Here is a 25390-nt window from a genome sequence, read left to right as displayed (position 1 = left end):
AAACACGTGGGAGACCGAACGCGCGTCTTTTGGACTTGGTCGACGACGACGTCGACGCACAGATCTTCTTTTACGTTCAGCTAGCCACGACGACGTAACCAGAGACGAAAGATGCAGGCTCTCGATGTGGACCGACTCAAGAAGGGCGAGGTCGACCTCGGTGTGAGTTGCAAACGTGAGCTTGTTCATGCTGCTCTATAGCTAACTTGTCGAGAAAGACCTCGATCATGGCCGTGGCATATGACAAGGGTGTCATCCTGGGAGCCGATTCAAGGACGACGATGGGATCATACATTGTGAGTCGGCCCCTACACTCTTGTTGTGCCCCACTCGTTCATGGAGCTGACCAACTTGTGAACAGGCAAACAGAGTGACCGACAAATTGACACATGTCACCGACCGCATCTACTGCTGCCGATCGGGCTCAGCGGCCGACACGCAAGCAGTCGCCGACATTGTCACCTACCACCTCTCGATGTTCTCCGTCCAGCACGGCGAGCAGCCCAATGTCGACACGGCTGCACACCTCTTTAGCGAGCTTGTGTACCAGAACAAGGACCGGTTGAGTGCGGGTATCATTGTCGCAGGGTGGGACAAGCACAAGGGCGGGACCGTCTACAATGTCCCGCTCGGTGGAGGCGTCTTCCAGCAGCCATGGGCCATCGGAGGTGGGTGACACGGTCTTATGCGCGAGCGGACCCTCGCTCTTCATTGGTTGCTGACGTGAGAGTGTGGGATTGCAGGGTCTGGATCAGCATACATCTACGGTTTCTGCGATTCAACATGGAAGGAGGGCTGGGGTCGTGAGCAGACGGTCGACTTTGTCAGAAACGGTGAGTGAAGCTGCAATGCCTCTCATCAACTTTTTTTTGAGCGCATGGCTGATAACCTTTTGCAGCGCTGAGCTTGGCAATGAGCCGTGACGGATCATCGGGAGGCACCATTCGGATGGTCGACATCACTGAAGATGGCGTCGAGAGACACTTTGTCCCTGGCGACAAGCTTCCTGAGCTCTCTGCCAAACTTGTCTGATTACCAGAGAGAGGGGAATGACCATAATACAATTGACACAAACATACAAGGGAAGCTATCTCATCTCCTCGGGCTCCTTGACCTCCTTCGCCTCGGCTCTTCGTCCTCGCGCATCCTGTGTGCTCTGTCCGAGCTCGAGTCTTGGCGGCGCCTCCCCCACTGCGCAGGTCCGTGCCCGTCCCTGTCTACTGGCGGCGCCCTGCCGTGCCTGTCTCTTTCCTTCAAAGCTGCCCGATCATATCCATCCCTATCCATGTGCATTGTCCTGTCGAATCCGTCCCCAGCGCGCGGTGGACTTCTCGGCGGCGGCGGCAGCGGCGGTCGTCCTCTGGGCCTCCTATCTCTCTCGCGCAAGGACTCTGCGCGGTCGTTTCCCCCTGGCCCCCATGGATGAGCATCCGGCGAGATCAATGAACTGGGCGGGGGAGCATAGCGATCCGGCGGCCTTCGCGCCGCGCCAGAGCCTCTCCCCCGTGAGGCAGATCCCGCGATGCCCATCCCTGCTTTGCCCGCCCTTGGCTCTCGGACGACACAGTCGAGCACCTCGCCATCGACAAGCCCAATCTCGTCGAGCGTCCTGCGACAGGCCGCTTCGTCGACCTCGCCAAGGGCTGAAGCAAGCACGTCTGCGTAACAGCTGCGCTCTTTCTGCTGCCCGTTTTCGTGCCCGGCATCGTCGGCACCATCGTGATCAAGCAGAAGGCCCTCGACAGTCTCGCGTCCTACGCGCGCAACGTCAGCACCCGCCTCACGCGCGACCCAACCGTGCCGTCTGGGATCAAAGGAGACAATACGAAAGGCATGCAGCGACGTGGGACCCGACAGACGCGGGTCATGATGGTGCAGCAGTATGGCAATGTCGCGCAGGGTCGCCGATCTCCTGAGGAAGGAAAGGGGTAAGAACGATCAATCTTGTCTGCTTTTACGAACAAACGAGAGAATTTGTGACTGCTCACCAGACATAGACCTTGTATTCGTCCGTCGTGCGCCGGATCGGGTCAAAGTCGGCGATGGGCCGGAAGGGCGCCCGCTGGACGTAGCACCGAAGCAGGAACGGCGTGGCCTGGCGATAGTGGCGCGTGAGTGAGGCTTGACTCTTACTTTTGACGTGCATAGGACAGTGCGAGACCCACCTCTTCGCCTGGCGAGGGCAGCCGGACCTTTGCCTGCATCGATAGGTCGTGCGATGGGATCTACGATCGCGGTCAGACGATGGGCCAATGCAGACAGACGAGCGCTTTCTTCCTGCGACGTGGGGCCCGGCCGCTCTAAAATAAAATTCAAAATAGTCCACATGGCTTTTGTGCTTTTCTCTCTTGCATCTGTTGTTCTTGGGACAAATCTAAACGCGCGCGCGCGCAAGCTCAATTCTAGCAAGACGCGACAAGGAGCAACCAGGGAGACAGACGGACGACGACGGCCGCGGCGGCGATGATAATGGCCTCGACGACTGCCCGCGGAGAAGGCTCGACTGCGATGTCGGGAGAACGCAAGGCTTTGCTGAGGCGTCTTGCCATCCAAGAGGCCAGCAGGCGGTCGAATGGTGCAGAGGGCAGCAGCCGGCCAGGAGAGCAGGTGGACACGAGCAATGCGGAGGACAAGGACGGGCTCGTCAGGGTATTGGAGGAGGAGCGGACAAGAAACGACCATGAGTGGAAGGTCGTCAGAGAAGAGTTGGCTCGGCTGCGGCCGCCGGAGGGCGACGCAAAGATGGGCTCGAGAGAGGCAAAGGCGCTGCAGCTTGCCAAGCTTGATTTCGACATTCAGACCATGGAGGACGACCTCGAGGAGCTGCCGCCGGCACAGACGACGCTGATGCACGAGGTGCGCATTCGGGCAGTACTGGCAGATGCCGTCTCCCAGCTCGAGGAGGCCTTGCATGTGCTGAGGACACAAGTCGAAGAGGAGAAGCACGCACGGGACCGGCAGCGGAGGATGCTCGATGATCTCAAAGAGGTCGCAGTCGGCCTTCAACAACGGCGGGCCAAGATCGAGACCAAGAGCAAAGAGATGGACATCAATGTGATAATCAGGTGAGTGTTGAGAGCATTCTTTCGAATGTCTGTTGCTAAACGACCCAACTCAAAATCTAGCAACCTGGAGAAAAAGGTCAAGGACGCCAACGCGGCCCTCAAGCAGCTTCTGCGAGCCGTGACGGCCTCGTCAGACTACGCTATCCTCGGCGACTCGGGGTCACGGACCTCGATGGACTTCCGTCTGCTTGTCGATGTAAGTGAGAGAGCAGTGGAGGAACTAGGGCAAGTTGGGCTGACTGGTCTCTACGCAACCCAAAAAAGGCGCTGATGAACACGGCCTGGTCAGAGCCAAACAACCCGTACGTCGATGTTGCAGACTACACGCCCGCTGTCGTCCACTTCCTGCTGCGGGCCAATGTGGCAGTGGAGCATCCTCGCGATGCACGAAAGGTGGCTCTCGTGGCCTTTGCAAAGAGGATGACGGCTTGAGAGGTATGCGTTCTATCTGATGTAATTGTACAATGTGAATATGTTCCAGCCTCTGTATCTACCATCACTGTGTGCCATCGGCAGCGGCGGTGGCTCTTGCCTCTCTGAGGACCGCACGGCATTCTGCAGAGATGTCCTTTGCGCCCGGCACACCGGCATCGACCCAAGCGGACAGCACGGCTTCCATGCGTCCCCACAGCCTCTCTGCCGCTGCGAGGCCATCGCGATTGATGACAATCACGCCCGCTTCCTCGTCGGCACTCTGCTTAGCCCCGTTGGTCGGCTCTCCAAGCAGGATGAGATCCCTCAGTTGATGTGGCAGCTCCACGACGGGCGCCAGGAGGCGCTGTGCCTCCTCTGCGTTGAGTTTTTTCTCCTTTGAATGCGACTCAGATCTGGTACCGACGAGGTCAGGGGGAATCGCAAGCGCTTTTGACGTAGTAGAAGTGTCTCGCAGCGACTGCTGAAGTGATGAAAGGCTGGGAGTTAAGGCATCTGCCCGGTCTTTCATCTGAGGGAATGAAGAAAAGAAAATCAACTCTTCAATTGTGCTGGGTTCAGAGACGACGTGAAAAGAAGCTCACCTTTCGAATCGTCTCGCTGGCGGCCACGAGCTCGTGGTGGTGGTTGTACACCAGGCTCTGTCTCTCCCCATCGAGCTCCCTGATCTCGGTCAGAAGGTCCGATTCGTCGGCAAGGAGCTGCGAGAGTCCCTTTTCGCGCAGGAGGAGCTTGAATGCGAGCGCGCTGTCAAATTTGGAGCTGTCAGGGTCGCGTGCATCGCCCGTGTCGGGTGGGCCGACGGGTCGGACAGTCGCCAGTGACGACAGACCTGCGGCGCCATCGGCATTGGCTGCTGCAGAGGCAGAGGAGGTTGAAGAGGAGAGGCCGTAGTAGTTTCGCAGAAGGTCGTTTGCCCGACGTTTGGCAGCCTTGTCGGTCGCTCCCGAATTTGTGCCTGTTCTCCTCTGCGGTGAAACTGAGCCTCGCGGTGCCGTCGCCATTTGAAAAGAGAGAGACAGGGAGCGCCCCTCTTTGGTCGAGCAGAGGAGGTGAAAGAAGATGATGGTTGGGGGCCGGCATTCCTTTGCTATTCGGGGGCCCGGGCGCGCGACACGTGGACTACGCCCAATTAAAGTTGATACCGTCGCCCAGCCGTCGGTCGACTGACTGGCATCGCAACGGCAGCGCTAGTCCTGCTCCTACTGCTACCCATCGACACAGCGGTACGCGCAGCTCACCCCTCCTCTTCGCCCTTAGTGAAGCGCCTCACCGGCAAGGGCGTGCAGGGCAAAGGGGCCCGGTGCAAGCATGTCGTACCCCCATGGAGAGCATCCGTACAGCGGCGGGGCGAGCTCCAGCAGCAACCACTCGCACAGCTTCAGCTTCTCGCATTCGCACACCCCACATGCTTCCTTCTCGGGCGTGCCGGTCCAGGGATACAATATTGGGTCGCAACAACAGCTGCAGCAGCTACCTCCCGACAGCTCCACGACAAAGGGCAGCTTGTCGCACGACTCTTCCTCGTTCAATGGCTCCTCTTCGACAGCCCTCGGCCAATCTTCGGGCCCATCCAACACGCAACGGCTCATCTCCAGCATTGTCTCGCGGCTCGGGAAAAAGGTGAGAGAAATCAAGAGTGTTGCTATCTCTGCTTGCTCACACCAACGTCGCATGGAATAAGCTGCCACACATTTCGGGCACTAGGCTCTCGTCGATGGAGGAAGAGTCGCTCGTGCGATCGAGCGTCGCCTTTCTCGTCGATCTGGCCGAGTTTGAGCTCTCGAGCGTCGTCAAGGAGCTGCTCGTCAGCCTCGAGAGCCTCAACAAGGTGAGAAGAGAGATTTCCTCCAGCCTGCCTGCTTGTCAGCTGACGGCCGTCTGTCCCATCAAGAACTACCACGATGAGAAACCAAGCGCAGAGGTGATGCAGTCGCAGCTGTTTATGCTCCAGGTCCTCGCTTCGTGCATGATCCATTCCTGGCAGTGCCAAGAGAGTCAGTCGGCGATGCCACCAGAGGACGGGAATAAGACTGTCGATGCAGAAGCAGAAGGAGCAGCAGCATCAGCAGCAGCACCTGCGGCATCGAGGACAGAGCCACGACGCAGGCAGAGCACTGGCTCGGGTGTGTCTGCAGACGCCGAAGGTGCTGCCAAAGGATGGGGAGATCCGCCTCCGCTCGACGATACGCTGGCAAAGCAGATACTCAGCGTCATGACCGTCTTCCTCCGACAGTCGGTGGCGCGCGAAGACGTCGTCCTGGACGCAGCCCTGCTCGATCAAGGCTATGGATCGGGGCTTGATGGGTCCAGAGCAAGGGGCCAAGACGCCAGAGTGTCAGAACGGTCGGACCGGCAGCAGAAAGAGGCAGACAAACAGCAGGGCAAGGGCGGCGCATTTGGAGGCTCCAAGACGTCTTGGGACGATGGCGACGGAGAGGCCTCGCTCTCAGAGGGCATGCCCCTGTCTGCGCTGGCCCTGGCAAACGGAACGGGCCTCTTTGTCCTCCATCCCAGCTTCCCACCCTCGCGTTCTCCCTTTGTCCTTGTCACACCTCAGCAGAAGCAGCAGCAACAGGACCAAACAAAGAGCAAGAACAGCACAGCACGGTGGGACTCGGCCCTTCCTCGATTCAAGTCAGACTCGGTCGAGAGCATCATCTCGCCCTCCTTTTCAAAGAGTCAGATCATCGTCGCGCCTCTGGCAAAGGCCATCTACCGCCTCGCCAGTCAGGTCATCTTCTACCTCAGCTCGAGCAACTGGCCCGTCGTCTACGCTCGCATTCGCAATCGACTCAGCTACCTACGACAGACGGCTGAGGAGCTGCCCAATCCGGCCGAGCTGAGGCTGCTCGAATGCAGCAACTTGCAGCGTGCTCGCCTGGCCACCATCTGCCAGGAGCTCTGCTCGACGTTTCTCCAGCTCAAGCGCAATGCGCAGCAGTCACTGGCCCTTGTCTTTCGACGCACCGTCTGGGCCTGGATCCAGTACCACCCGTCGGAGTTTGCCACCCTCTTTGCCATCGGCAAGCGTCTCGAGGGCGGACCGGATGTCCTGTTTGACCACGTGCTCAACCTGGCCGAGTCGACTCGCAGGAAGCAGATCTACTGGCCCATGCTCACCTCGCTCCTCCTCCTCTGTCCCGACATCATTGGCAAGGCCGCCGTGGGACCCGAGGGCCGGAAGAGTGGCAGCCTGGCCAAGAAGATCAACTTCCTCGAGACAATTCGCAAGGCCCTCAAGCAGAGCAAGCTCTCCGACATTGCTGCCCTCTGTCTCGTCGATGTATGCAAGGCGGCGACGTGCACGACAAAGGCCGAGTCCGGCCTGAGACTGCTGGCGCACGACGTCGAGAGTGAACTCAAAGACAAGCTCTTTGACCCGGCTCATCCGCTGCTCAACTCCGCAAAGGCCGTCGAGGTGGCCACCATGGTCGAGGCCTTTGTTGCCTTCTTCCGGCTCGACCCGCAAAAGACGATGCTCGACCTCGTCGCCGTGTGCACGAGTAGCAAGAGCCCCATTGCCTTTCGCGTCGTCCTCGTCAAGGCATGCATCCAGCTTGCCAGCGAGCGAGGCAGGCTGCCGTGGAACCCAGACGTGTCGATGCTGTACCCAAAGGTCAGCGCCCTTGTCCGAACCTGGTTCAAGGACATCGTCTACCGCTGGTCAAGGCCATCCGATGCCGCTGCGGGTACACAGCAAAAGTCGGAGACGAGGCGGGCGTTTGCGAGGAGCGTCGTGCCCACCAAGGCCTCGTCTGCTGCTGCTGCGGCCTCCACTGCCGCCGCCGACGAAGCCGCCGGCCGCCTCGACCTGCTCCAGTCTATTCTCCAGCTCTGGCTCATCGACCCTCTGTCGATCCACCACGGCATGACCTATACCCATTCGGTTTCGCTTGCCGACTTGGCGGGCTCCAAGACGGTGCATGACGTCGACGCGCTCCTTCGCAACGCACTGCAGGTCGACAGCGTCGTTGCCCTCGTCTACACCGTCTGCCGGTCCGTCTCGTCGTGGGACCACTGGCAGGTCCACGAAAAGGCCATCGATGTCCTCGAGCTGTGCTGCCGGGGCGAAGCAAAGTCAGAGACATCGAGGCAGTTTTTCTCCCAGGCTGGCATGGCTCTCGAATCCTGCCTACCTCGCTACACCGCCCAGGCTGCCGACACGCTCGCAGCCCAGGAGGAGACGGAAGCACAGCGGCACTGGCTCAAGGTCCTGCAGAGAGCCTTTCACCAGCGCATCATCTCCCTCGACCGGATTAAGCGCTCAGGCCTGGCCAAGGACCAAGTCAAGAGCTTCTTGCCAACGAGCGAGGACGTCGTTGACGAAATCTCGCGCGTCGAAAAGGCCGTGCTGCTCACTGCGTGCAGCTCAGACATTGACGTCTGCAGCGAAGCGCTGCATGCTTGCAAGCTCATGAGTCGCTTGAGCCAGATCTCGCTTCACTTCTACCCTCCCACGCGGGAGTATGTCGTCCTGTACAAGAACCTCGGGGCCGCAGACCTGCAGGCGACTGGACGCATCGCGCAGCAGAAAAAGATCCGTGCCTTGCTCAGAGACGCCGACAACATGTCGCTGTCTGGCCTCACGGCGTGGAAGGAGGCCTTCAAGCGGTGGGAGCAGCTCACCCTCGTCGTCGCAAGGCCCCTGGCCGAGGAGTCGCCCGACGCTGCACAGGAAAAGGCGGCGCAGTGGCACAACTACACGGGCTTCCTCTGCGCCCTTGGCGGTGTCTGTACCACGGCTTCTGTGGATGCTGTAGCCCACGGCTGGCAAGTCGAGGTCGATGGCAGCGGCGCCCCTGTCGAAAGCGCTCCCCGATCGCCCATGCAGACCGTCGAGGGTTTTGTTCAGGAGCTCGTTGATCTCCTCGTGTCCGACTCCATCTGGGTGCGCGAAAAGGTCAAGGAGACGCTGGGCAACGACCTGAGTCCCAAGCTGTACGGCATCCTCTTTCGCATGATCCACGGCCTCCTGAGCGACCTTTTCGACCAGGCCACCGGCACACCTCGACAGTCGGACATGTTCACCATCTTTGTCGACCACTCCGTCTCGGTCATGCAGGTGACGCTGGACCGCATGAAGGAGCCCACCGAGGGCAGCCTTGCTGTCGACATTGGCGCAGTCCTCGTCCTCTGCGTAGAATACCTCAACTCGCTCAACAAGCGCGACGTCCAGGGGCTCCGCATCAAGACATCACTCTGCCAGCTGTGCCAAGGCATCATGGAGAAGAAGTCCTACTTTGCCTTTTTGAACGAGCTCAAGGTCCGCAACCGCATCTTCCAGGTCCTTGGCGGCTGGACGACGGACTCGGCAGACGAGACGCTGTCCACCGATAAGCTCGACAAGCTCCAGCGGGACCTCGATGTCGTGTGTCTCGAGACCATGTCGATCTTGCTCGATAAGCTGCCCCTGCTCCTGGCCGAGGATGCCATGCTCCTCGACGACAAGCTCGAATGGGCAAAGTCTCGCCAGTATGCCTACTACTTTGGATACTTTATCAAGCACCTCAATCGGGCCCGCGCTATCGAGGAGGCAGCGGCGGGTGAAAAGAAAAAGCAGCAGCAGCACCACCAACAGCAGCTCGACTCGGCCTCGACAAAGGCCTCCACAGCCCTGGCATCATCCACGTCCTTGACGACGATGAACACCGGCATCACGACTGTAGGCCGCGGTCAGGTGCTTCCGGATCCACAGCCTCTGAAGAAGTCGGCCATCCTGGCTTTGTCGAACCTGCTCGCGTCGAACATCAACACTGGTCTCAAGCAGTCGCTGCAGCTCGCCTATGAGGAAGACCCGCAGCTGCGCAAGGCGTTTATGCAGATTATGACAAACGTCTTGAACCAGGGAACCGACTTTGACGACCTCGAGCGCCTCAACTCGATTTCGCGAAAGCAGAACAAGCTCATCGACCTCATCTGCAAGCCAGACATGCAGCTCGCCCTGGCCATCTGCCAGATTGGATCGAGAGACATGGAGACGATGGAGCAGATCATGCTCAGTATCTTTGACTCGCGGGGCGGCATCATCAAGTTTCTCAAGGCCTCGATCACCGAGGAGATTGAGTCGGCAGGCAGCGCAGATATCATCCTCCGTGGCAACTCGTTTCACATCCAGCTCCTCTCCCGCTTTGGACGGACACACGGGTACGAGTACTTGCGACACATTCTTGCGCCCTTGCTCCAGAAGATGGCACAAAAGCCACGGGGATACTCATTTGAGATGGACCCATCGCGTCTTGCGCCTGGCGAGAGCGTGGCCACGAACCAGAAGCACCTCGAGGAGACCGCCCAGTCCTTCATCGACACGATCTGCGACTCGGCCCACAGGGTGCCTGCTGTGCTGCGCGAGCTCTGCCGGCATATTCGCACGCTCATGGACCGTCGCTTCCCCAAGGCTCGCTACCAGGGCGTTGGCGGTTTCATGATTCTCCGCTTCATCACGCCTGCCATTGTCTCGCCCGAGAACATCGACATCAACCTCACTGCGCCTGGTCCCGAGCTCCGAAAGGGCCTGGTCCTCGTCAGCAAGATTCTCCTCACGCTGTACTGCAACCAGCTCTTTGCCAGCCACAAGGACCCGCACCTGACGAACCTCAACGACTTTCTCAGGCGCAACATCTACCGTGTCGCGCGCTTCCTTGACGACGTCTCGGATACACGGACCGACCCTGAGAGGCTCCTGGCCGCAGACCAGCCCCTAGGCTACGGGATTCATCCGTTCGGCTACGGCATCGACCAGCGAGATCAGGACTACTTGCAGAAATACCTCTTGGACCACGTTGACGACATTGGCAAATGGCTGCTGACTCGGAACTCGACTCCGATGTCCCAGTCGCAGGGTCCGACGAGCAATGCTGCTGATGCTGGCTCTGTTGTCAGTGGCCCCTCGACGACCGCCAGTAACGGCGAGGGACCTGGTGACGGCAAGCGTGTCTATGAACAGCTGTGCGTCACCCTTTCGGAGCTTGAGGATCCGCGGACAGAGGACCAGAACGGTCTCTCTGCTCTGGCACAGCAGAGTGCCGAAGAGAGCAAGGCCACCCACGAGGAGTTCCTGCGCCGCCACCGGGATCGCAACGTCGATGATGCCAACTATGCGGCCATCTTTCGAGAGGGCGGTCTGTCGAAAGCGAACCGTATCGTCTTTTACTACACACTCTTCCACCAAGACGCACAGACGCTCGACTATGAGGGCTTCATCCTCTATGTATTGCGACTGTTGGACAAGTGCAAGAGCAGGCTCTTTGACCTCGTCGTGGACTGCACTGCGTCGGCACCTAACAACATGACGCCGCACCAGTGGATCACCTACTTTACATCGCTTCTGCCCTTGGAGGTTGCGACGAACCTGAGGACTGTCATTGTCTTCAATCTCAACACAACGTCGAGGCACTATGCCAGGCCGTGGATCTCGAGCGACGCGCAGGGTGGGGCCAGCGGAGGCCAGCGTGGCCCACGTCCCGTTCCCTCGGCCTCCTCCGCTTCGATCAGGAGCTTCCTCCAGGCCAACCTCACCATCACCTCCTGCAACGCCATCCACGACCTGGAGATGCTCATAGACAAGCGTCACATTGCGCTGGACCCACTGACGACGGAGATTGCCAACACTCCGCCCGAAGTCCGGTTCCACCAGATCACGATGGTGTGGTACTACCGCGCACTCATCCCTGTCACTTTTCGGATCACGGGCGAGTACCTGCAGATTGCGGCGCTCAAGTCGCAGAACTTTGTGCTTGGCAACAAGGTCCTCACCAACGACGTACTGCACCTGGCCGACATTGACGATGTCCGCGCCATTTCGATTCGGGGAGACGACAACACGTTCTTCATCACCTGCCGGGGAGGCAGCATGTCGTTTCTCTTCATCAGCCGCGACCGCTCCGACATCGTCCAGGGGCTCCGGCAGGCCAAGGCGCGGGTCTCCAAATTCAGGGCACCGACGAAGGCCATGGAAAGGATGTTGCTGCCGAGCGACGTGCCAGGAACGCTCCTCAACATGGCCATGCTCAACAGCACGAGCAGGGACAATGGCCTGCGACTCAGCGCATACGACCTCTTGTGTGCTCTGTCGACGTCATTCAGCTTTGGAGCGAGCAATGCACGAAAAAGGCTCTTGAGCACCAAAGGTGTGTGCGCTTCCGCCTGAATACTTGACGGCCCTGCTGACGTTCATTCTTGACAGGCCTCGCTCTGTCGGCCAACACGATGAGCTTCGTCTCGGAGCTCAGCAAGGACTTTGCCGTCGCAGCACCTGGTGTCACGCTCGAGTTTTTGCTCTCGTTCTTTGAAGGCTTCGATTCAGCGGCGACAAGTCAAAAGACCATGTGCCTGCAGTACATGGCGCCTTGGCTATCCAATCTCGTCATGTTCACCCACACAGCGCGGGACCAGCAGCCGGAGTACCAGAAGCGCATCCGGGAGATTCTCTCGCACCTCATCGACATCACCGTCAAGCAGCCGGATATGTATGCGACGATGCAGCGGTGTGTCTGGATGCAGATCAGCAAGCTCGATGACCTCATTCCTCTCATCCTCGACGTCTTTACCGAGGCAGCCATGGATTCGGGTTTGCACACGCCCCGCTTCGAGAGCGTGCTCGACACGATGGTGTCCTTTTCGTCCATCAATCTCCGAGGAAAGCTCTTGACCAAGCTGAGGAGGGTGATTGCCAAGACGGCGCAGAATCCGACGGTGAGCCAGCTACACGAAAACGCGGCTTGGAAGGAGATTGCGACGCTGGTGCGCATGAACATGGTCCTCTCGTTCACCAGCCGGCTCGAGTCGCAGCTCTACTTGGCTGAGCTGCTCCACGTCATTCTGCTCTTGGCTGGAAACGGCGTCGATGCGACACGTCATTCGATCCATGGAACGGCCGTCAATCTGATGCATTCTCTCTGCACCGAAGACGCCAAGGACTCGAGGCACCATCTCCAGCGAAATGGAGGTATCGCAGCAAACGAACTTGAGTCAGTGACGAAGCCGTCGACGCCCTCGGTCCTTGACAACACCGAAGGTCTGCAGCGGCTCCGTCTGCTGCTCGAGAAGTTCTCCGACGACGACTTTCTCACGCTGTTTGGACTGCCAGCTGGCAACTGCAATGCGTTTGACGCTTCTCCGTCGATCGTGCGGGAGTCTCCCAACAATGCGTCCATCGAGAAGCTGGCTTCGATCATGTATGAGATTGCCGAGATTGCGGCCCCCACGATCGACACGGCAAATGCATGGCGCGCCCGGCTAACGAGCCTCGTAACGAGCACAGCGTTTCAGTACAACCCCATCATCCAATCGAGGGCCTTTTTGCTCCTGGGTTGTTTGGCCGACTTGACCGGCTCCATGTTGGTCGGCGCCAAGCACGAGGATGTGGCCCTGTTCGAGGTCGACGACGATCTCCTGTACCAGATTCTCGTCTCGCTGCATGCCAGCATCAACGAGTGGAGCAACGCCGGCAACGAGGCGCCGATGATCAGTATCATTAGGTGTCTCAGCAAGGTGGTCAAGATCCTGCCCGACGGGTCAAAGTACCTTCCTCGGATGTTCTGGATCGGCGTCTCGATGATCCAATACGGTCATGTCTCGATCTTCAAGGCCGGAGTAGAGCTGCTCCTTGCAACAGTGACGAGTGTCTGCAGTCGAGATCTGCCCGCGGAAATGGGCTTGGATCTCTTTGGATTCTTGCTCGAGGGCCGCTACGACTTTCGGGAGGAGACCACGGCGCTAGACGAGGCCACTGGCGTCGACTTTGAGTCCAACTTTAGCTTTGCCATGGCCGCGCTGCTCGTCAAAGGCCTGCGCCATCCGAGCACAAAGGAGATCACGACGGAGCTCTTGACGTCGATGCTCCGATTTAGTGCATTCGATGTCGATGGAAACTCCAGATCGCTGGACGGGCGCGTGTCCACGGTGCAGTCTGGCTTCTTTATCGCCCTTCTCCCCACGGCGACGCGGCCAGAGGAGTTTGGCGCGCTGCTCGCAACCGCGGGCGTGGACGAGGCGGTGTGCACCAAAGTCGTCGAGCGCCGTCGTAGGGACGAGGCCCGGGGCGCCTTTTCGGACGGAGACCTGCTTGGTGGGGACGATGACCAGGGGGCTGCCGCAGCTTCCCCCGAGGAGCCTCGAGGGCTCTTTGCTCATCTGGATCAGAACCTCGAGAACAAGGTGGCGCTGCTTACCGTCACGCTTCTGGCTTCTCTGCTGAGCCATGCCGAGTCCAACGCCGAGAAGCACATCCTCTACGGGTTCCTGGCCGACTCGGCGCGCGAGTTTCCCGTCGGTGTCTCGATTCTCATCGAGAGTCTCGATGTCGGGATGCGCGACGTGTTTGAAAACAGCCAGGTCGGCTCGCTCCTCGACTCGATCCACGTCATTGCACGCATCGCCGCCAGCAAGCCCGTCTTTGCGGCCCAGGCCCGAGAGACGGCCAGACGCGGCGGGCCAGCCGTGTACCTCGAGGAGACGGGCTATGCGGCGCTGCTCGATTGCGGAAGCTTTGTCCCGCTGGGCAACCTCCGGAGGATGCACTTGGGCGAGCTCAGCAACAAGATGCTCGTCGCCCTCATCGACAGCGTCACTGGGTAGCGGATCCGGATTTCTCATTCAACGAAATTTCGATAGGGTAAAAGAGGAAAGAGGAAGAGGCAAGGAAAAGAGAAAGGGGAAAGAGAGGATTGTTGTTGTTGTTGTTGTTGTTACTACCTTGTACTGTACGATATCTCACACATTTTTCTTTACTACTACCATTACTACGACGACGGGACCCATGGCCAAAAACGACATACACAGTACATACACACTTGCACATGAATGAAACACATCTGTTGATCCACCCAAACAGTTCATTGGAACAGCGACTGGTCCATCTTGGAGACGGGGACGTTGATGGTGTCGAGCTGCCAGTATTTGCGCACGACGCCCTGCCACGTCTCTTGCGTCGTCGTGGGGCGCAGGGTGTGCCAGTCAGTCACGAGGCCAATGTCTTTGAGGTCCAGCTCGGCGACACGGGTGTAGACGTCGTACAAGAACGGGTTGGTGCCTGCCAACCCGTGGACTGTGGTGCATGGGTAGAGCGTACTTTGAGCCTGATGTTTGCCGAAAAGAAGGAATTCGCAGCTGTCGGACTCACAAAAGGAAAACTTTGCCTCGGGGCCCGAGAGGAGGTTGGGCAGGTGCTCAAGGAAGTTCCTCAGCTCGCCGTAGCCCTGCGCGTATGTGTCCCAGTACACTGCGTCAAAGTCTCCCTCTAGACTCTCGAGGGCGTCCTCCCACTTGGCATGGATCAGTTCGACGCCCGGGCGCTTGTCCCAGCCGAGCTGCTTGGCGTGGGCGATTGCGTCGGGGTGCGCTTCGATGATGACATGCCGCGCCGGTGGGGGATTCCGGGCCTGGAAGAGCTCGTCGATGATTCCAAGGCCGAAGCCGACGTTCAGCACCGCGCAGTCGGGCTTGGCGCCGTCGCAGAGGAGCGAGGCCGAGAGGGCCATGATGTCCGTCTCCCACGGCGCCATGACGAGACCGCCGTCCACGTCGAGGCAGCGCTTTGTGCCCGTGCTGGGATCATCGACGAAGGAAAGCCTGCTCTCGAGAAAGGCATCGTTGGAGGCAGAAACCTCGTGCGAGGAGTCGACGTTGGAGGAGAGCGTCAGGTGGCCGTCCTGCAGCACGCTTGTGCCTCCTCGCGAGGTCGAGGGCGCGTGCGATGCGTCTTCTGCGCGCCGCTCGAGGAGGTTCAGGAGCAGTGTTTGCCGAACGCCCTCTGCAGAGAACAGCACCTCGAGCTTTCAGCAAGGAGATGGGAGAGAAAAGTCAAAAGATCGGAACTCACCGTCAAAGATCGCCCGGTAGGTCCCCTCGTCGTTGTTCGACCAGGCAACCTCCGCCGCCGTCTTGCCAAGCAAGTCAGCTTCGAGGGGTGGAGTTCTTGGTCAGACGCGCGCTTCAATTCGTGCACAACAAGACTCACACGCATTCCAGATGGCGCCCCTCCTCAGCAAGAGCTTGACCAGCTTGGTGTGGCCCCGTTCAGCCGCATAGTGCAGCGCGCTCCATCCGAGCATGTCTGGGTCCTGCCACCAGGCATCGGCGCCCTCCTCGCTCTTAAGAAGCCGCTCGCACTCGCCGTAGTCGCCCACCTCGCAGGCACGGTGCAGCGAGAGATTCCGTGCGAGTCGATCCGGTGGAAGATCATCGCTGCTGGAGTCTGCCATCTTGACAGAAGCTGAAGAGAGAGAGCCCTCTTAGAGCAGGAAGAAAGCTCCAAAAAAAAAAAGTGACACTCCTGCAGCACACGTGAAATGAATGATCTTGCCAATCGGCCCTCCACTTTTGGAAGTGGAGAGAGACAGAGGCAGAGACATAGGCAGGGACAGAGACATAAGAGGGTCGGCTACCAACAACCATGGCTGAATCCAACGAGCAACTAAAGCCCTCGACTCTGTTTGATCTGACGGACCGCGTCGCCGTCGTCACGGGCGGTGGCACGGGCATCGGCCTGATGCAAGCCCGCGGTCTGCACGCGGCGGGCGCCCGCGTCTACCTCGTCTCTCGCCGCGGCGAAGTGCTGGACAATGCCGTCAAGTCCTGGGGTTTCGCCGGCTACCTCACCGCCGACATCACCAGCAAGGCCGAGATCGAACAGCTGGTGCAAGACTTTGAGAAAAAGGAAGGCCGCGTCGACATTCTCGTCGCCAACGCCGGCGGACCCGGGCCGACGCACTTTGGCGCCGACACGTCGTTCCCCGACCACTCGATGGAGCCGGGCAAGGGCCTGAAGCCCAAGAGCGCGCAGGACTACAAGACCGAGGTACTCAAGGACCAGGACTTCAAGGACTGGGACGACCTGTTCCGGCTCAATGTCAGCCAGCACATGTTCCTTGCCGTGTCTTTTTTACCCCTCCTCGATCTCGGCAGCAAGCGCGGCCTGGGCCTGCCCGAGGGGAAAAAGTACACGGCGACATTCATCACGACGGGCAGCATCTCGGGCACGGTCAAGCAGGGCCAGATGCACTACGCCTACAATGCATCCAAGGTCAGTCCAGTCCTCCCTCTTCAGCAATTTTTATTTTTTTTTGAGGGGCTGAGCTGACGTTGCTGTTAATGATTAAAAAAAGGCCGCGGCCAACCACCTGACCGAGACAATCGCCTTTGAGTTTACGCAGAGCACGACGGCAAAGGTGCGCGTCAACTGCATCGCCCCGGGCGTCTTTCCCTCCGAAATGACCGGCGGCGGCCGCGACGAAAAGAACCGGAGTGACATCAGCGACCAGATGCCCACGATGAACGTGCCCGCCCAGCGGCCCGGCAAGACCGAGGACATGGTACGTCCCTACCTCACCCTTTTTGTTTCTCGCTCACTAACATCTCTCGTCCTCGCAGGCAATGTCGGTGCAGTACCTGGCGGCAAACGAGTTCATGCACGGAAACGTGCTCACCGTCGATGGTGGATTCACCCTCACGGCGCCTTGATCGGGCGAGCGCTCGAGAATTTCAATCACGCAGTAATGCGCACCTTCTTGGAAAAAAAAAAAACATCATACACGGACTCTTATATAATGAAGAGATGTTGCAATCTTTGAGCATGAGTCGTGCGGTTGGGGTGGTAGTGTTACATTTGCACAGAAGCTCTCGTGTCATGGTACCGTCACGTCGTCACGGCAGCGCCATCTCGCGGCCGCCCGTGGCACCGCTCACCGTCGTGCCCCCCTTCTTTTTCCAGTCCTCGAGGAGGAGGAGCAGGCGGGTCCGAGCGGCATTGGCCGTCTCGTCGTCGGCAAAGCCGGCCTTCTTCTGCCGGATGCCCACGTCAAGCAGCAGGGTCCAGACCTTTGCGCACTGCTTGCCGTAGATGGCCAGCAGCTTGGGCCCGGCCACCTCGATGATCGTCGACCACAGCGCCGGGATGAGGGCGTGGTCCGTCATGGGCGGCGTCACGCTGCGGGCCATCCACGTCCACAGCGCAGCGGGTCGAAAGGCCGGTGGGATTTTGTCGTATCCCTGGCCCTGGCCCGCAGGAGAGCCGCTGTCGGGGTCCGTCTGTGCGACGGCGGCGTAAAAGGCGAGGATGCCGCACATGCGCGAGGTGAACTGCAGCGAGGCCTCGTCGAGCCCGGCTCGGCCGACGAGCTTGGCATAGGCAGCGTCGTCCATGTCGCCTCGCTTCACGGGGCAGTAGCCCAGCACCCAGGGGCACTTTTTTGTCAGGCGAGCCATGAGCACGTCGCCGAGCTCGGCATGGCCCTGGAGGAGGAGAAAGGAGACGATGCGGGCGAGGGGAAAGGCCGTGTCCTGCTTGGCGGCCACCTCCTGCTCGGCCTGCCGGATGAGGCACTTGCTCAGGTGATTGAGGATCCAGGTGTAGATCTCGCCGTTGGGCGAGGCACCCTTGGCGAGCGTCAGCACATTGCCAATCGACTCAGTCTGTGCAAGGGGTGAGTGAGTCAGCAAAGGGGTTGTTGGCGCATACAAGGCAAAGGAGAATTACGCACGACTCTGACAATCTCTTGCCGAGAATTGGTGAGCTGGCTGACACCACGGGTAATCTGCCGCTTGGCCTGGAAGCACTGCTTCCGCCACTCGTTGTTGGCCGAGACGAGTGGCAGGACGTCTGTCTTGATGTGGCTCATCTTGGCCCACCATCGCTCGTACTCCTGCTTGGCCTCGAGGCGCAGCGTGGCGCCGCCCAGGCTCCGCTCCCGCTCGGCCGCCTTGAGCCTCTCCTCCTCCTGCCTGGCCTCCTCCTCGGCTTTGCGTCTCGCTGCCTCTTTCGCCTCGTTTTCCTCGCGGATCTTGCGCTCCTCCTCCTCGCGTTGTTCTCGTGCTCTTCGCTCAGCCTCCTCCTGTGCAGCTCGCGCGGCCCGCAGCCTCGCCGCCTCTTCCTGTGCCTCCTTCTCTCGCACCTGCTCTGCGGCCCGAATACCAGCCTCGATGTTGTCCCACAGCTTGCGGTTCCGCTGTTCGAACGCCTCTCTGTCCCGCTTCTCCTCCTCGTCCTGCTGCAGCCTCAGGGAGCTGAGCAGGCTCTCGACGTCGTCCAGGTCCCGCCTGGCTCCCCCTCGCGTCGCAGCGGATGATGATGGTGCGCTCCTCCTGTCTGGATCGCCAAGCGTGTCGTCGGGCTTGAGGCTCACGCTCCGCTGGCGGCGCGCCTGCATCGACCAGGCGCGGTCGCGCGTCCTGCGCTCCCACTCGTCCCACTCGTCGTCCTTGCTGACGTGCCGGATCCGGCTGCTCAGCCCTTGTCCCCGCCCTATTCTCCCGGGTCGTACGGGCCACTGCTCCTCCTCGCTGTCGTCGTCGTCGTCGTCGTCGTCGTCGTCGTCTTGCTCGTCGGTGCTGCCATCCTCGTCGCTGTCGAGGGCGCCCCTCTGCACGCCCTCGCCCTCGTCCTCGTCGAAGGGCACCTCACTGGGCGACTTGAGACCCCTCAGTACAGAGGAAGAGCCACCGGAGCGTTGTCGCTGCTGCATCCACGGCGGGACCCGTGGCCTGTGCAGGGCCGGTCCGAGGCGAGGCGGAGAGGCGAGGCGGCGCGCAGCATCGATGCGCTCCAGCTGCGTCGTCTTCTTCTTCTTTGCTGCCGTGAGTGACCCGACTGTCGCCAGTCCATACTCGTACTCTTCCTCCTCTGCAGAGGACGAGGAAGACGACGAGGGATCGACGGCGAAGCGCATCGTCTCTCGCACTGTAGCGGTCGAGGGCAGGTGGTCGAAAGAGCGTCTCACTTCCAAAATAAAAAAAGGTCATCCAATCCAGGAAGCAATCAAGTCCGCGCGACGCTCAAGCCACGGCCGAGAAATTAGACTTGAATCTTCTGTCAAGCCAAGCCATTCGATTTCTTCTCCCTTGGACGACGCTCAAGACGCTGCCGACTTGGAATCCCTCTGTCGATATCCACGGTGTCGCCTCGTTATATTCATCTCGCTGGACTCGTCTCTGCCCGGGTACGCTGCCGGTCGGCCTACCTCGCTGGCGACCGCACCATGACGAGCGTCGCATCCTCCTCGATGGCGGCTGATGCGCGCCCGCCGGCCGGCTACCACGTCCTGCCCGTCTCGCCCGGCCAGATCCTGCTGCCGCTGACAGTGTCAAACAAGTGCGGCCAGGCCTTTCGCTGGCGAGGCATCGACGTGTGGGAGCCCGAGGCGGACGGCGTCGTCGTAAAGACGGAGCCCGTCGTCAAGAAGGAGGAAGGAGATGACGAGGAAGAGGAGAAGATGACGAAGACGACGACGACGACGATGACGACGAGGTGGACAAAGTGGACGGAATGGTCCGTGTGTCTTTCGGACCGCGTCGTGCTGCTTCGTCAGGACGTTGCGCGGCAGATGCTATACTATCGCACCCTCGTGCCGCCCAGTACGCAGCCGAGTGGCAGGACCGCCGAAGAGGTCGACGCCGAGACGGGCGTGTGGCTGCGCGACTACCTCAACGTCGACGTGCCCCTCGAGGATCTCTACGTCGAGTGGGCAGCCAAGGATGCCGTCTTTGCGCGCTTTGCCACGCGCTTCTCGGGCGTGCGCATGCTCCGGCAGGATCCCTGGGAGTGCCTGTGCGCATTCATCTGCTCGTCCAACAACAACATTGCCCGCATCGGCCAGATGGTGCAGAACCTCTGCACCCACTTTTCCGAGCCGCTCCTCAGCCATACCTACCCGCGGCCCCCACCCGGCGCACTGGCATCGACGACGACGGAGGAGGAGGAGGATGAGAAGAAGGGAGACGCAGGTGTGGAAACGGGCGACGTCGTCGTCCACTACCACCCCTTTCCGTCGCCCGAGCGCCTCGCGCAGCCCGACGTCGAAGAGACGCTGCGCAGGCTCTCGTTTGGCTATCGCGCACGATACATTGCCCTCACGGCACAGATGCTCTGCCAGGCGCACAGCTCTGATCCCGGCCTGGCGAGAGCGCAGGAGGAGGAGGAGGAGGAGGAAGAAGAAGAAGAAGAAGAGAAGCGACCGAAACACCCCTCTGTGCAAGCCTACCTGGCGAGCTTGCGCACGCTGCCGTATGCCGAAGCGCGCCAGGAGCTGCTGCGGCTGCCCGGCGTCGGTCCCAAAGTGGCCGACTGCATCCTGCTCATGTCGATGGATCAGCCCTCGTCGATTCCCGTCGACCGGCACGTGTTCCAGTTTGCCGAGCGCTGGTACGGCATCCGGACCGCAAAGGGCGCCACAGGGCACAAGGCCTACGAGATGATTGCCGACCGATTCCGTGCGCTCTGGGGCGAGTACGCTGGGTGGGCACACAGCGTCCTCTTCACGGCCGATCTCCGTGCATTCAAGGAGTACGGCGTGGTCAAGACCGAGGTGAAAGAGGAGCGGCCGCAACAGCAGCAGCAGCAGCTTGGCGAGGCAGCAGCGATCAAGGAGGAGACACGGGCAGAGACCAAGGTGGAAGCGCACGTCAATGTCAATGGCACGGCGACGCATACAGTCGTCGTTCAGAATGGCCGCACGAAGCGGGTCAAGAAGGAGGAACGGACAATCACCGAGTCCTTCCCGGGCGACAAGGGGGGCACAAAGAGGGTGCGGAGGAGCACGACTCTGCAGGTCAAGCAGGGCCAATGATGGGGCGCCTGATCCAAAAATATACATTACTATCGCTGTAGCATTCCTTAGATACACTCTCTCTCGTACACGCCAACGATGCTGTTGCTGACACACACATCTTAAAACTAAGGAATCACCCGGCCCGCGCGCAGGGCCTTGGCCGCCTCGGACTGTGCCTCGTCGCGCAGGTAGCGACCGTAGATGGGCTCGTAGTGCTCTGCGTCGCTCATCGTCTTGAGCAGCGTGGGGTGCGACAGGATCGCCTTGTACCACTCCTGGTACTTTTCGCCCGTCTCCTGGGCCGTCAGCTTGCCGCCCCTGTTGTTCTCGATGACTGTGTGTGTGTGTCAGGATGTCCATGGGTCAGCTTGCGATCAACTCTCTAAATTGAATCACTCAACTGTACTGCCTGCCAGCCCAGGGCGCGAGCGCAATGTCGACGGCATCAATGTCCTTTCCGCCATGCAGGGGGCCCTTGTTGCCGTCAAGGTACGAGGCAAACTCCTTGAGCGCAGCCGCGTACTCGGCCCGCGCCTCGCGCTGCGCGTCGTGCGTCTGGGCCTGGAGCAGGCGCATGTAGGCCGGCACGCACTTTTTGGCGACGAGGTCGATGCGCATGCGTGCGAGGGCCTTTTGCTCGGCCGAGTCCGGCAGTAGCTTGCGCGTAGAGGGATAGGCATCCTCGAGGAACTCGCTGGATGAAAGTGGATCAGCATCAGGAATACAAATGCGCAGACTAGGGGTGTGTGTGTGTGACTCTCACACAAGGATCGAGGACTCGGCCAGGGGGATGCCGTTGGACTCGAGGCAGGGGACGAGGCCCTTTGGGTTGAGCTTGAGGAACGAAGGCTCCTTTTTGTACGGGTTGATCTCCACGTACTCGTACGGGATGGCTTTTTCCTCGAGGGCCATCCAGGTGCGCTGGTTAAAGGGGCAGAACCAGCCCGAGTAGAACTTGACGCCGTCTTTGCCCACGGGTGTCTTGCGGGCCGCGACGAGCGAGGCGGCGGCGCCGGTGGCGACGGGGTGGATCTCTTCGTCTGGCACAGGCATGTCGGTGTGTTACTCTGTCGGTGTGGTGGTCGTGGTGGTGGTGGTCGATAGCAGCAGCAGTGGTTGTGGGTGCGGGGAGCCCTTTGGCTCATCTGACGTGCTTCGCAAATAGCTTCTTCGCAATGGCTCGTAGTGGAGGTGGCTGGCTGGCTGGCTGAGACCCTCCCTTTGTCGGATGTCGGGTCGGACATTGGCGCGGAATCTCGGACGTAAGAAAGAGGAGAGACCCTGGCTGGAGACTCGGCCGTCGCGTTGCGCTTATCAGCTAGCAGCAGGCGTTCCTGCCTGCCAGGCCTTTAAATTTCTCCCTGCCCTGCGCAAAGAAGAAGAAAAAAAAGATTGCGATAAGGCGGGGATCGTTGTCGGTCGAGGCCATCTATTAATGGACTCCTGCTCCCGTCCAACGCAGCGTTGTCGAAGAAGAAGAAGCAGCAGCAGCATATAAAGGCCCACTTCACCGGCTCGACAGTTCGTTCCTGTTCCTGACGGCTCCCACTACCCCAAGACGCACCGCACCCTCCCCTCATTTTCACTCGCAAGAAGCAAGAAAGAATGACGGCCTCGTTGCTCGCCCTCGAACCGCTGCCTGCGCCGCTGCCCGGCGTCAAGCGGGCGCTGGACCCCGCCTTTGGCCGCGTCGTCACGGGCGTCGATGCTGCCCAGCTGACCGAGGCCGACGTCGAGGCGATCAAGGCCGCCCTCTTCCAGCACTCTGTCCTCGTGTTTCCCAACGCCAACGTCACGCCCGAGGCGCAGCTCGCGCTCACCAAGGCCTTTGATGTGAGTTGCTCTCGAAAGAGAAAGCCAGAGCGAAGGGAGATGCAGAAGCTGACCGGCCAATCGACAGCCCGCCTCGGACAGCTACGGCCACGGCAACAAGGGCCGGCAGAGCAAGTCGATTCTCCACCCGGACCTCAAGACGATCCCGCGGCTGCCCCAGGTGCAAGTGATTGGCAACGGGCCCGTGGCGTCGCACGAGGGCCTCGTCGACGTCCAGCTCAAGCACCCGCACCACGCCACCTTCCACTCAACAAAGGTGCCCGACGCCGAGGACAAGGACGTGACGCGCTTCTACCGCTGGCACATTGACGCCGCCCTCTACGACCTGGCGCCGCCGCGCGTGACGACGCTGCAGGCCGTGCAGGTGCCCAAGGGCAGGACCCAGACGCTGCGCTACGACGACGGCTCCCACGACGAGCTGCAGGTGCCGCTCGGCACCACCGCCTTTGTCTCGGGCAGGACCATGTTTGACCGCCTCTCGCCCGCCGAAAAGTCACTGGCAGTCCGCGTGAGTTGTTCATTTCCCTTGACCGTTCCCTCCTATTCCTTGCATTGCAGCATGTGCGGCACCAGCGCTGACGACAGATGAATCCTCTTGCAGACCAAGATCGTCTACTCGCCCCACCCCTACGTCTGGATGAGCAGCGCGCGGTCCAACTCCGTCGGCCTCGGCCTCGAGAGCGAGGGCAAGGAGCTCGCAGCCGACGAGCTGCCCGCATTCGAGGAGTCCAAGATCAAGACGTACCCCATGGTGAGCCAGGTCGAACAAGCCACACTTCCTCAAAGTCAGCAACTGATCCGTCTGATCTCTCGCCACAGCTCTGGAAGTGCGAGGCGACGGGCGCGCTGCACCTGCAGGTGCACCCCTCGGCGATCAAGGAGCTCCTCATCGACGCCATCCCCGCCGAAGAAAAGCGGACGGCAGACAGCCTCTACCCCGAGGGCGCGCACATTACCGATCTCAAAGAGGTGCGCCGGATCGTCTACGAGCTGCAGCGGCCCGCGGTTGCGCCCGAGCTCGTCTATGCGCACGACTGGAAGGAGGGCGACCTCTGCCTTTTCCACAACCAGGGCGTCCTCCACTCCGTCGTGGGCGCATTCAAGCCCGACGAGGTCCGCATCTTCCACCAGTGCAACCTGGCCGCCTCGACAGACCCCGTGGGCCCAGACGCAGCCGACGTTGCCAAGTGGATCTAGGACTTGTCTCACTCTCTTCTCTCTTTCTTGTACCATCACTGCATCGTAGCATACAGGCGCCTTTTCTCTATCCGTCTCCACCTCACCGAATATAGATCATGCCAAAAGGAGAAAAAGACTGCGAAATGACAATGTGTATATTTCTAGTTTCGCCCCAGCATGCTATCAATTCTCTAGCCTATCCTCGGACTCCCAGACCGGCCTGGCGCTGGCGAGCTCCTGCCGCTGCCGGACGCCATCGACGAGCGCGGGCCTGGCCCTGATGCGCCTCGCCTGAGCTGCTGCGACGGTGTGGCCCGCCTCTGAATGCCGCCTGCCGCCGCGGCCGCTGATGCGCCGCCCGAGGAGCCGCTGATGCGGTTGGCCGCCCCCGTGACGAGATCCTTGATCAGGCCGTTGTACATCTCTGCGTCTGCGCCGTGGGCCTCGCGCAGGGCGAGGTGGTGGGTGAGGAGGGCCGAGGTGCTGCGCGTCAGCTGCTCCAGCTCCCGCGCCATAGTCCGCAGCGAGGGAAGCGGCTGGAGCGTGAGCTGGTCCTCAGTCAGGGCGATGAGCGCCTTTGCGCGGGCCATGTCCACCTCGGGCGCCGGGCCCAGGCCGAGCTTGTCCTCTTTGCGGCGCTGCGCTGCGTTGCGCGCCGTGGGGCTGCGCACGTCGGGTGTCGCGCCTGCGCTTCCATTGCCGGCGCGTGCTGCTGCTGCTGCTGATGCTCCTGTCCCTGTCCCTGTCCCTGTCCCCGTGCCTGCTCCTGTCCCTGCTCCTGCTCCTGCTGCTGCACCCAGGCCTGCCTTGGACATGGGCGCATCCATCGAGAGCGACAGCGGCGGCAGCGCCTTGGACGCGCCAAACTCGCTCGGCCGCACCTCGTCGAGGTTGATGGGCACGCCGAGCGAGATGAGGTGCTGCCTGCGCGTGCGTGAGCGCATCCAGTCGAGCGGCTTCAGCGACGGCTCGGCCGTGAGGCTGGTCCAGAGCGTGCGCGACTCTTCGCGCACGAGCACCTGCGCCAGGCCCGGCACCTGGCGCACCTGGTCGTCGCCGAGGTGCGCGGCAGGGCCATCGTGGAACGGGAAGGGCTCCCTGCTGCTGCTGCTACCACCTTCGAGGGGCTCCGAGAGCAGCTGCCGGATCGGGCCTGCGAGTGCGGCCGCTGTCAGACTTGTCGAGTCGCGCGAGAGCTCGAGCGGGCGCCAGTCTGGCTCCGATGGCCCCTGACCCGATTCCAATCCTGACCCTGACCCTGATGCGCCTGCTGCTTCCGCTTGTCTCTGCCCTTCCGCCGCCGTCGCCGCCTCCTCCTCGTCGTCATCGTCAAAGCCA

At 60.7% G+C, this 25390-nt stretch overlaps 11 protein-coding genes across 11 annotated transcripts; 6 read left to right on the top strand and 5 right to left on the bottom strand.

The window, feature by feature from the left end:
- The first annotated feature begins 102 nt into the window (after positions 1 to 102).
- FA10DRAFT_270171 (putative PRE3-20S proteasome subunit) lies at positions 103 to 1123 on the top strand. Its single transcript, XM_025523027.1, has 5 exons — positions 103 to 162; positions 219 to 296; positions 362 to 668; positions 744 to 833; positions 899 to 1123. Exons 1-5 carry the CDS (start codon positions 112 to 114, stop codon positions 1030 to 1032), a joined length of 660 nt encoding a protein of 219 aa, XP_025373818.1. The 5' UTR covers positions 103 to 111; the 3' UTR covers positions 1033 to 1123.
- FA10DRAFT_304927 (hypothetical protein) lies at positions 1047 to 2204 on the bottom strand (the record flags this gene model as incomplete). The annotated part of the gene is made up of 3 exons (XM_025525412.1): positions 1047 to 1912; positions 1989 to 2095; positions 2166 to 2204. 3 exons carry the CDS (start codon positions 2202 to 2204, stop codon positions 1093 to 1095), a joined length of 966 nt encoding a protein of 321 aa, XP_025373817.1. The 3' UTR covers positions 1047 to 1092.
- Positions 2205 to 2408: 204 nt separating this feature from the next.
- Positions 2409 to 3546, top strand: FA10DRAFT_270170 (hypothetical protein). The gene is made up of 3 exons (XM_025523026.1): positions 2409 to 3065; positions 3126 to 3261; positions 3330 to 3546. The coding sequence occupies exons 1-3, from the start codon at positions 2470 to 2472 to the stop codon at positions 3495 to 3497; spliced, it is 900 nt and encodes a 299-aa protein (XP_025373816.1). The 5' UTR covers positions 2409 to 2469; the 3' UTR covers positions 3498 to 3546.
- FA10DRAFT_270168 (hypothetical protein) lies at positions 3501 to 4552 on the bottom strand (the record flags this gene model as incomplete). The annotated part of the gene is made up of 2 exons (XM_025523025.1): positions 4082 to 4552; positions 3501 to 4008 (listed from the first exon to the last, which is right to left on the bottom strand). Coding segments are annotated over exons 1-2 (665 nt in total), but the record flags the coding sequence as incomplete, so codon positions are not given.
- Positions 4553 to 4680: 128 nt separating this feature from the next.
- On the top strand, positions 4681 to 14320 carry FA10DRAFT_304924 (hypothetical protein). Its single transcript, XM_025525411.1, has 4 exons — positions 4681 to 5120; positions 5182 to 5328; positions 5392 to 11626; positions 11683 to 14320. The coding sequence occupies exons 1-4, from the start codon at positions 4809 to 4811 to the stop codon at positions 14073 to 14075; spliced, it is 9087 nt and encodes a 3028-aa protein (XP_025373814.1). The 5' UTR covers positions 4681 to 4808; the 3' UTR covers positions 14076 to 14320.
- FA10DRAFT_304923 (S-adenosyl-L-methionine-dependent methyltransferase) lies at positions 14131 to 15729 on the bottom strand. The gene is made up of 4 exons (XM_025525410.1): positions 15457 to 15729; positions 15319 to 15396; positions 14620 to 15249; positions 14131 to 14544 (listed from the first exon to the last, which is right to left on the bottom strand). The coding sequence occupies exons 1-4, from the start codon at positions 15698 to 15700 to the stop codon at positions 14333 to 14335; spliced, it is 1164 nt and encodes a 387-aa protein (XP_025373813.1). The 5' UTR covers positions 15701 to 15729; the 3' UTR covers positions 14131 to 14332.
- Positions 15730 to 15851: 122 nt separating this feature from the next.
- On the top strand, positions 15852 to 17022 carry FA10DRAFT_282238 (NAD(P)-binding protein). Its single transcript, XM_025523755.1, has 3 exons — positions 15852 to 16521; positions 16604 to 16810; positions 16869 to 17022. Exons 1-3 carry the CDS (start codon positions 15892 to 15894, stop codon positions 16956 to 16958), a joined length of 927 nt encoding a protein of 308 aa, XP_025373812.1. The 5' UTR covers positions 15852 to 15891; the 3' UTR covers positions 16959 to 17022.
- Positions 17023 to 17141: 119 nt separating this feature from the next.
- On the bottom strand, positions 17142 to 18643 carry FA10DRAFT_235451 (GLE1-domain-containing protein; the record flags this gene model as incomplete). The annotated part of the gene is made up of 2 exons (XM_025519027.1): positions 17142 to 17909; positions 17978 to 18643. The coding sequence occupies 2 exons, from the start codon at positions 18641 to 18643 to the stop codon at positions 17142 to 17144; spliced, it is 1434 nt and encodes a 477-aa protein (XP_025373811.1).
- Positions 18644 to 19471: 828 nt separating this feature from the next.
- FA10DRAFT_304920 (DNA glycosylase) lies at positions 19472 to 21058 on the top strand (the record flags this gene model as incomplete). The annotated part of the gene is made up of 1 exon (XM_025525409.1): positions 19472 to 21058. One exon carries the CDS (start codon positions 19472 to 19474, stop codon positions 21056 to 21058), a length of 1587 nt encoding a protein of 528 aa, XP_025373810.1.
- Positions 21043 to 22145, bottom strand: FA10DRAFT_246331 (glutathione S-transferase). The gene is made up of 3 exons (XM_025519406.1): positions 21804 to 22145; positions 21442 to 21734; positions 21043 to 21374 (listed from the first exon to the last, which is right to left on the bottom strand). Exons 1-3 carry the CDS (start codon positions 22091 to 22093, stop codon positions 21166 to 21168), a joined length of 792 nt encoding a protein of 263 aa, XP_025373809.1. The 5' UTR covers positions 22094 to 22145; the 3' UTR covers positions 21043 to 21165.
- Positions 22146 to 22404: 259 nt separating this feature from the next.
- FA10DRAFT_270162 (Clavaminate synthase-like protein) lies at positions 22405 to 24225 on the top strand. The gene is made up of 4 exons (XM_025523024.1): positions 22405 to 22873; positions 22941 to 23381; positions 23475 to 23624; positions 23693 to 24225. The coding sequence occupies exons 1-4, from the start codon at positions 22646 to 22648 to the stop codon at positions 24068 to 24070; spliced, it is 1197 nt and encodes a 398-aa protein (XP_025373808.1). The 5' UTR covers positions 22405 to 22645; the 3' UTR covers positions 24071 to 24225.
- Positions 24226 to 25390: the final 1165 nt, after the last annotated feature.

Source organism: Acaromyces ingoldii (genome assembly GCF_003144295.1).
Source record: "Acaromyces ingoldii strain MCA 4198 unplaced genomic scaffold FA10scaffold_11, whole genome shotgun sequence".
Taxonomy (NCBI): Eukaryota; Fungi; Basidiomycota; class Exobasidiomycetes; order Exobasidiales; family Cryptobasidiaceae; genus Acaromyces; species Acaromyces ingoldii.
Note: the sequence above shows the minus strand (reverse complement) of the source record. Positions and strands in the feature narration are given on the sequence as shown.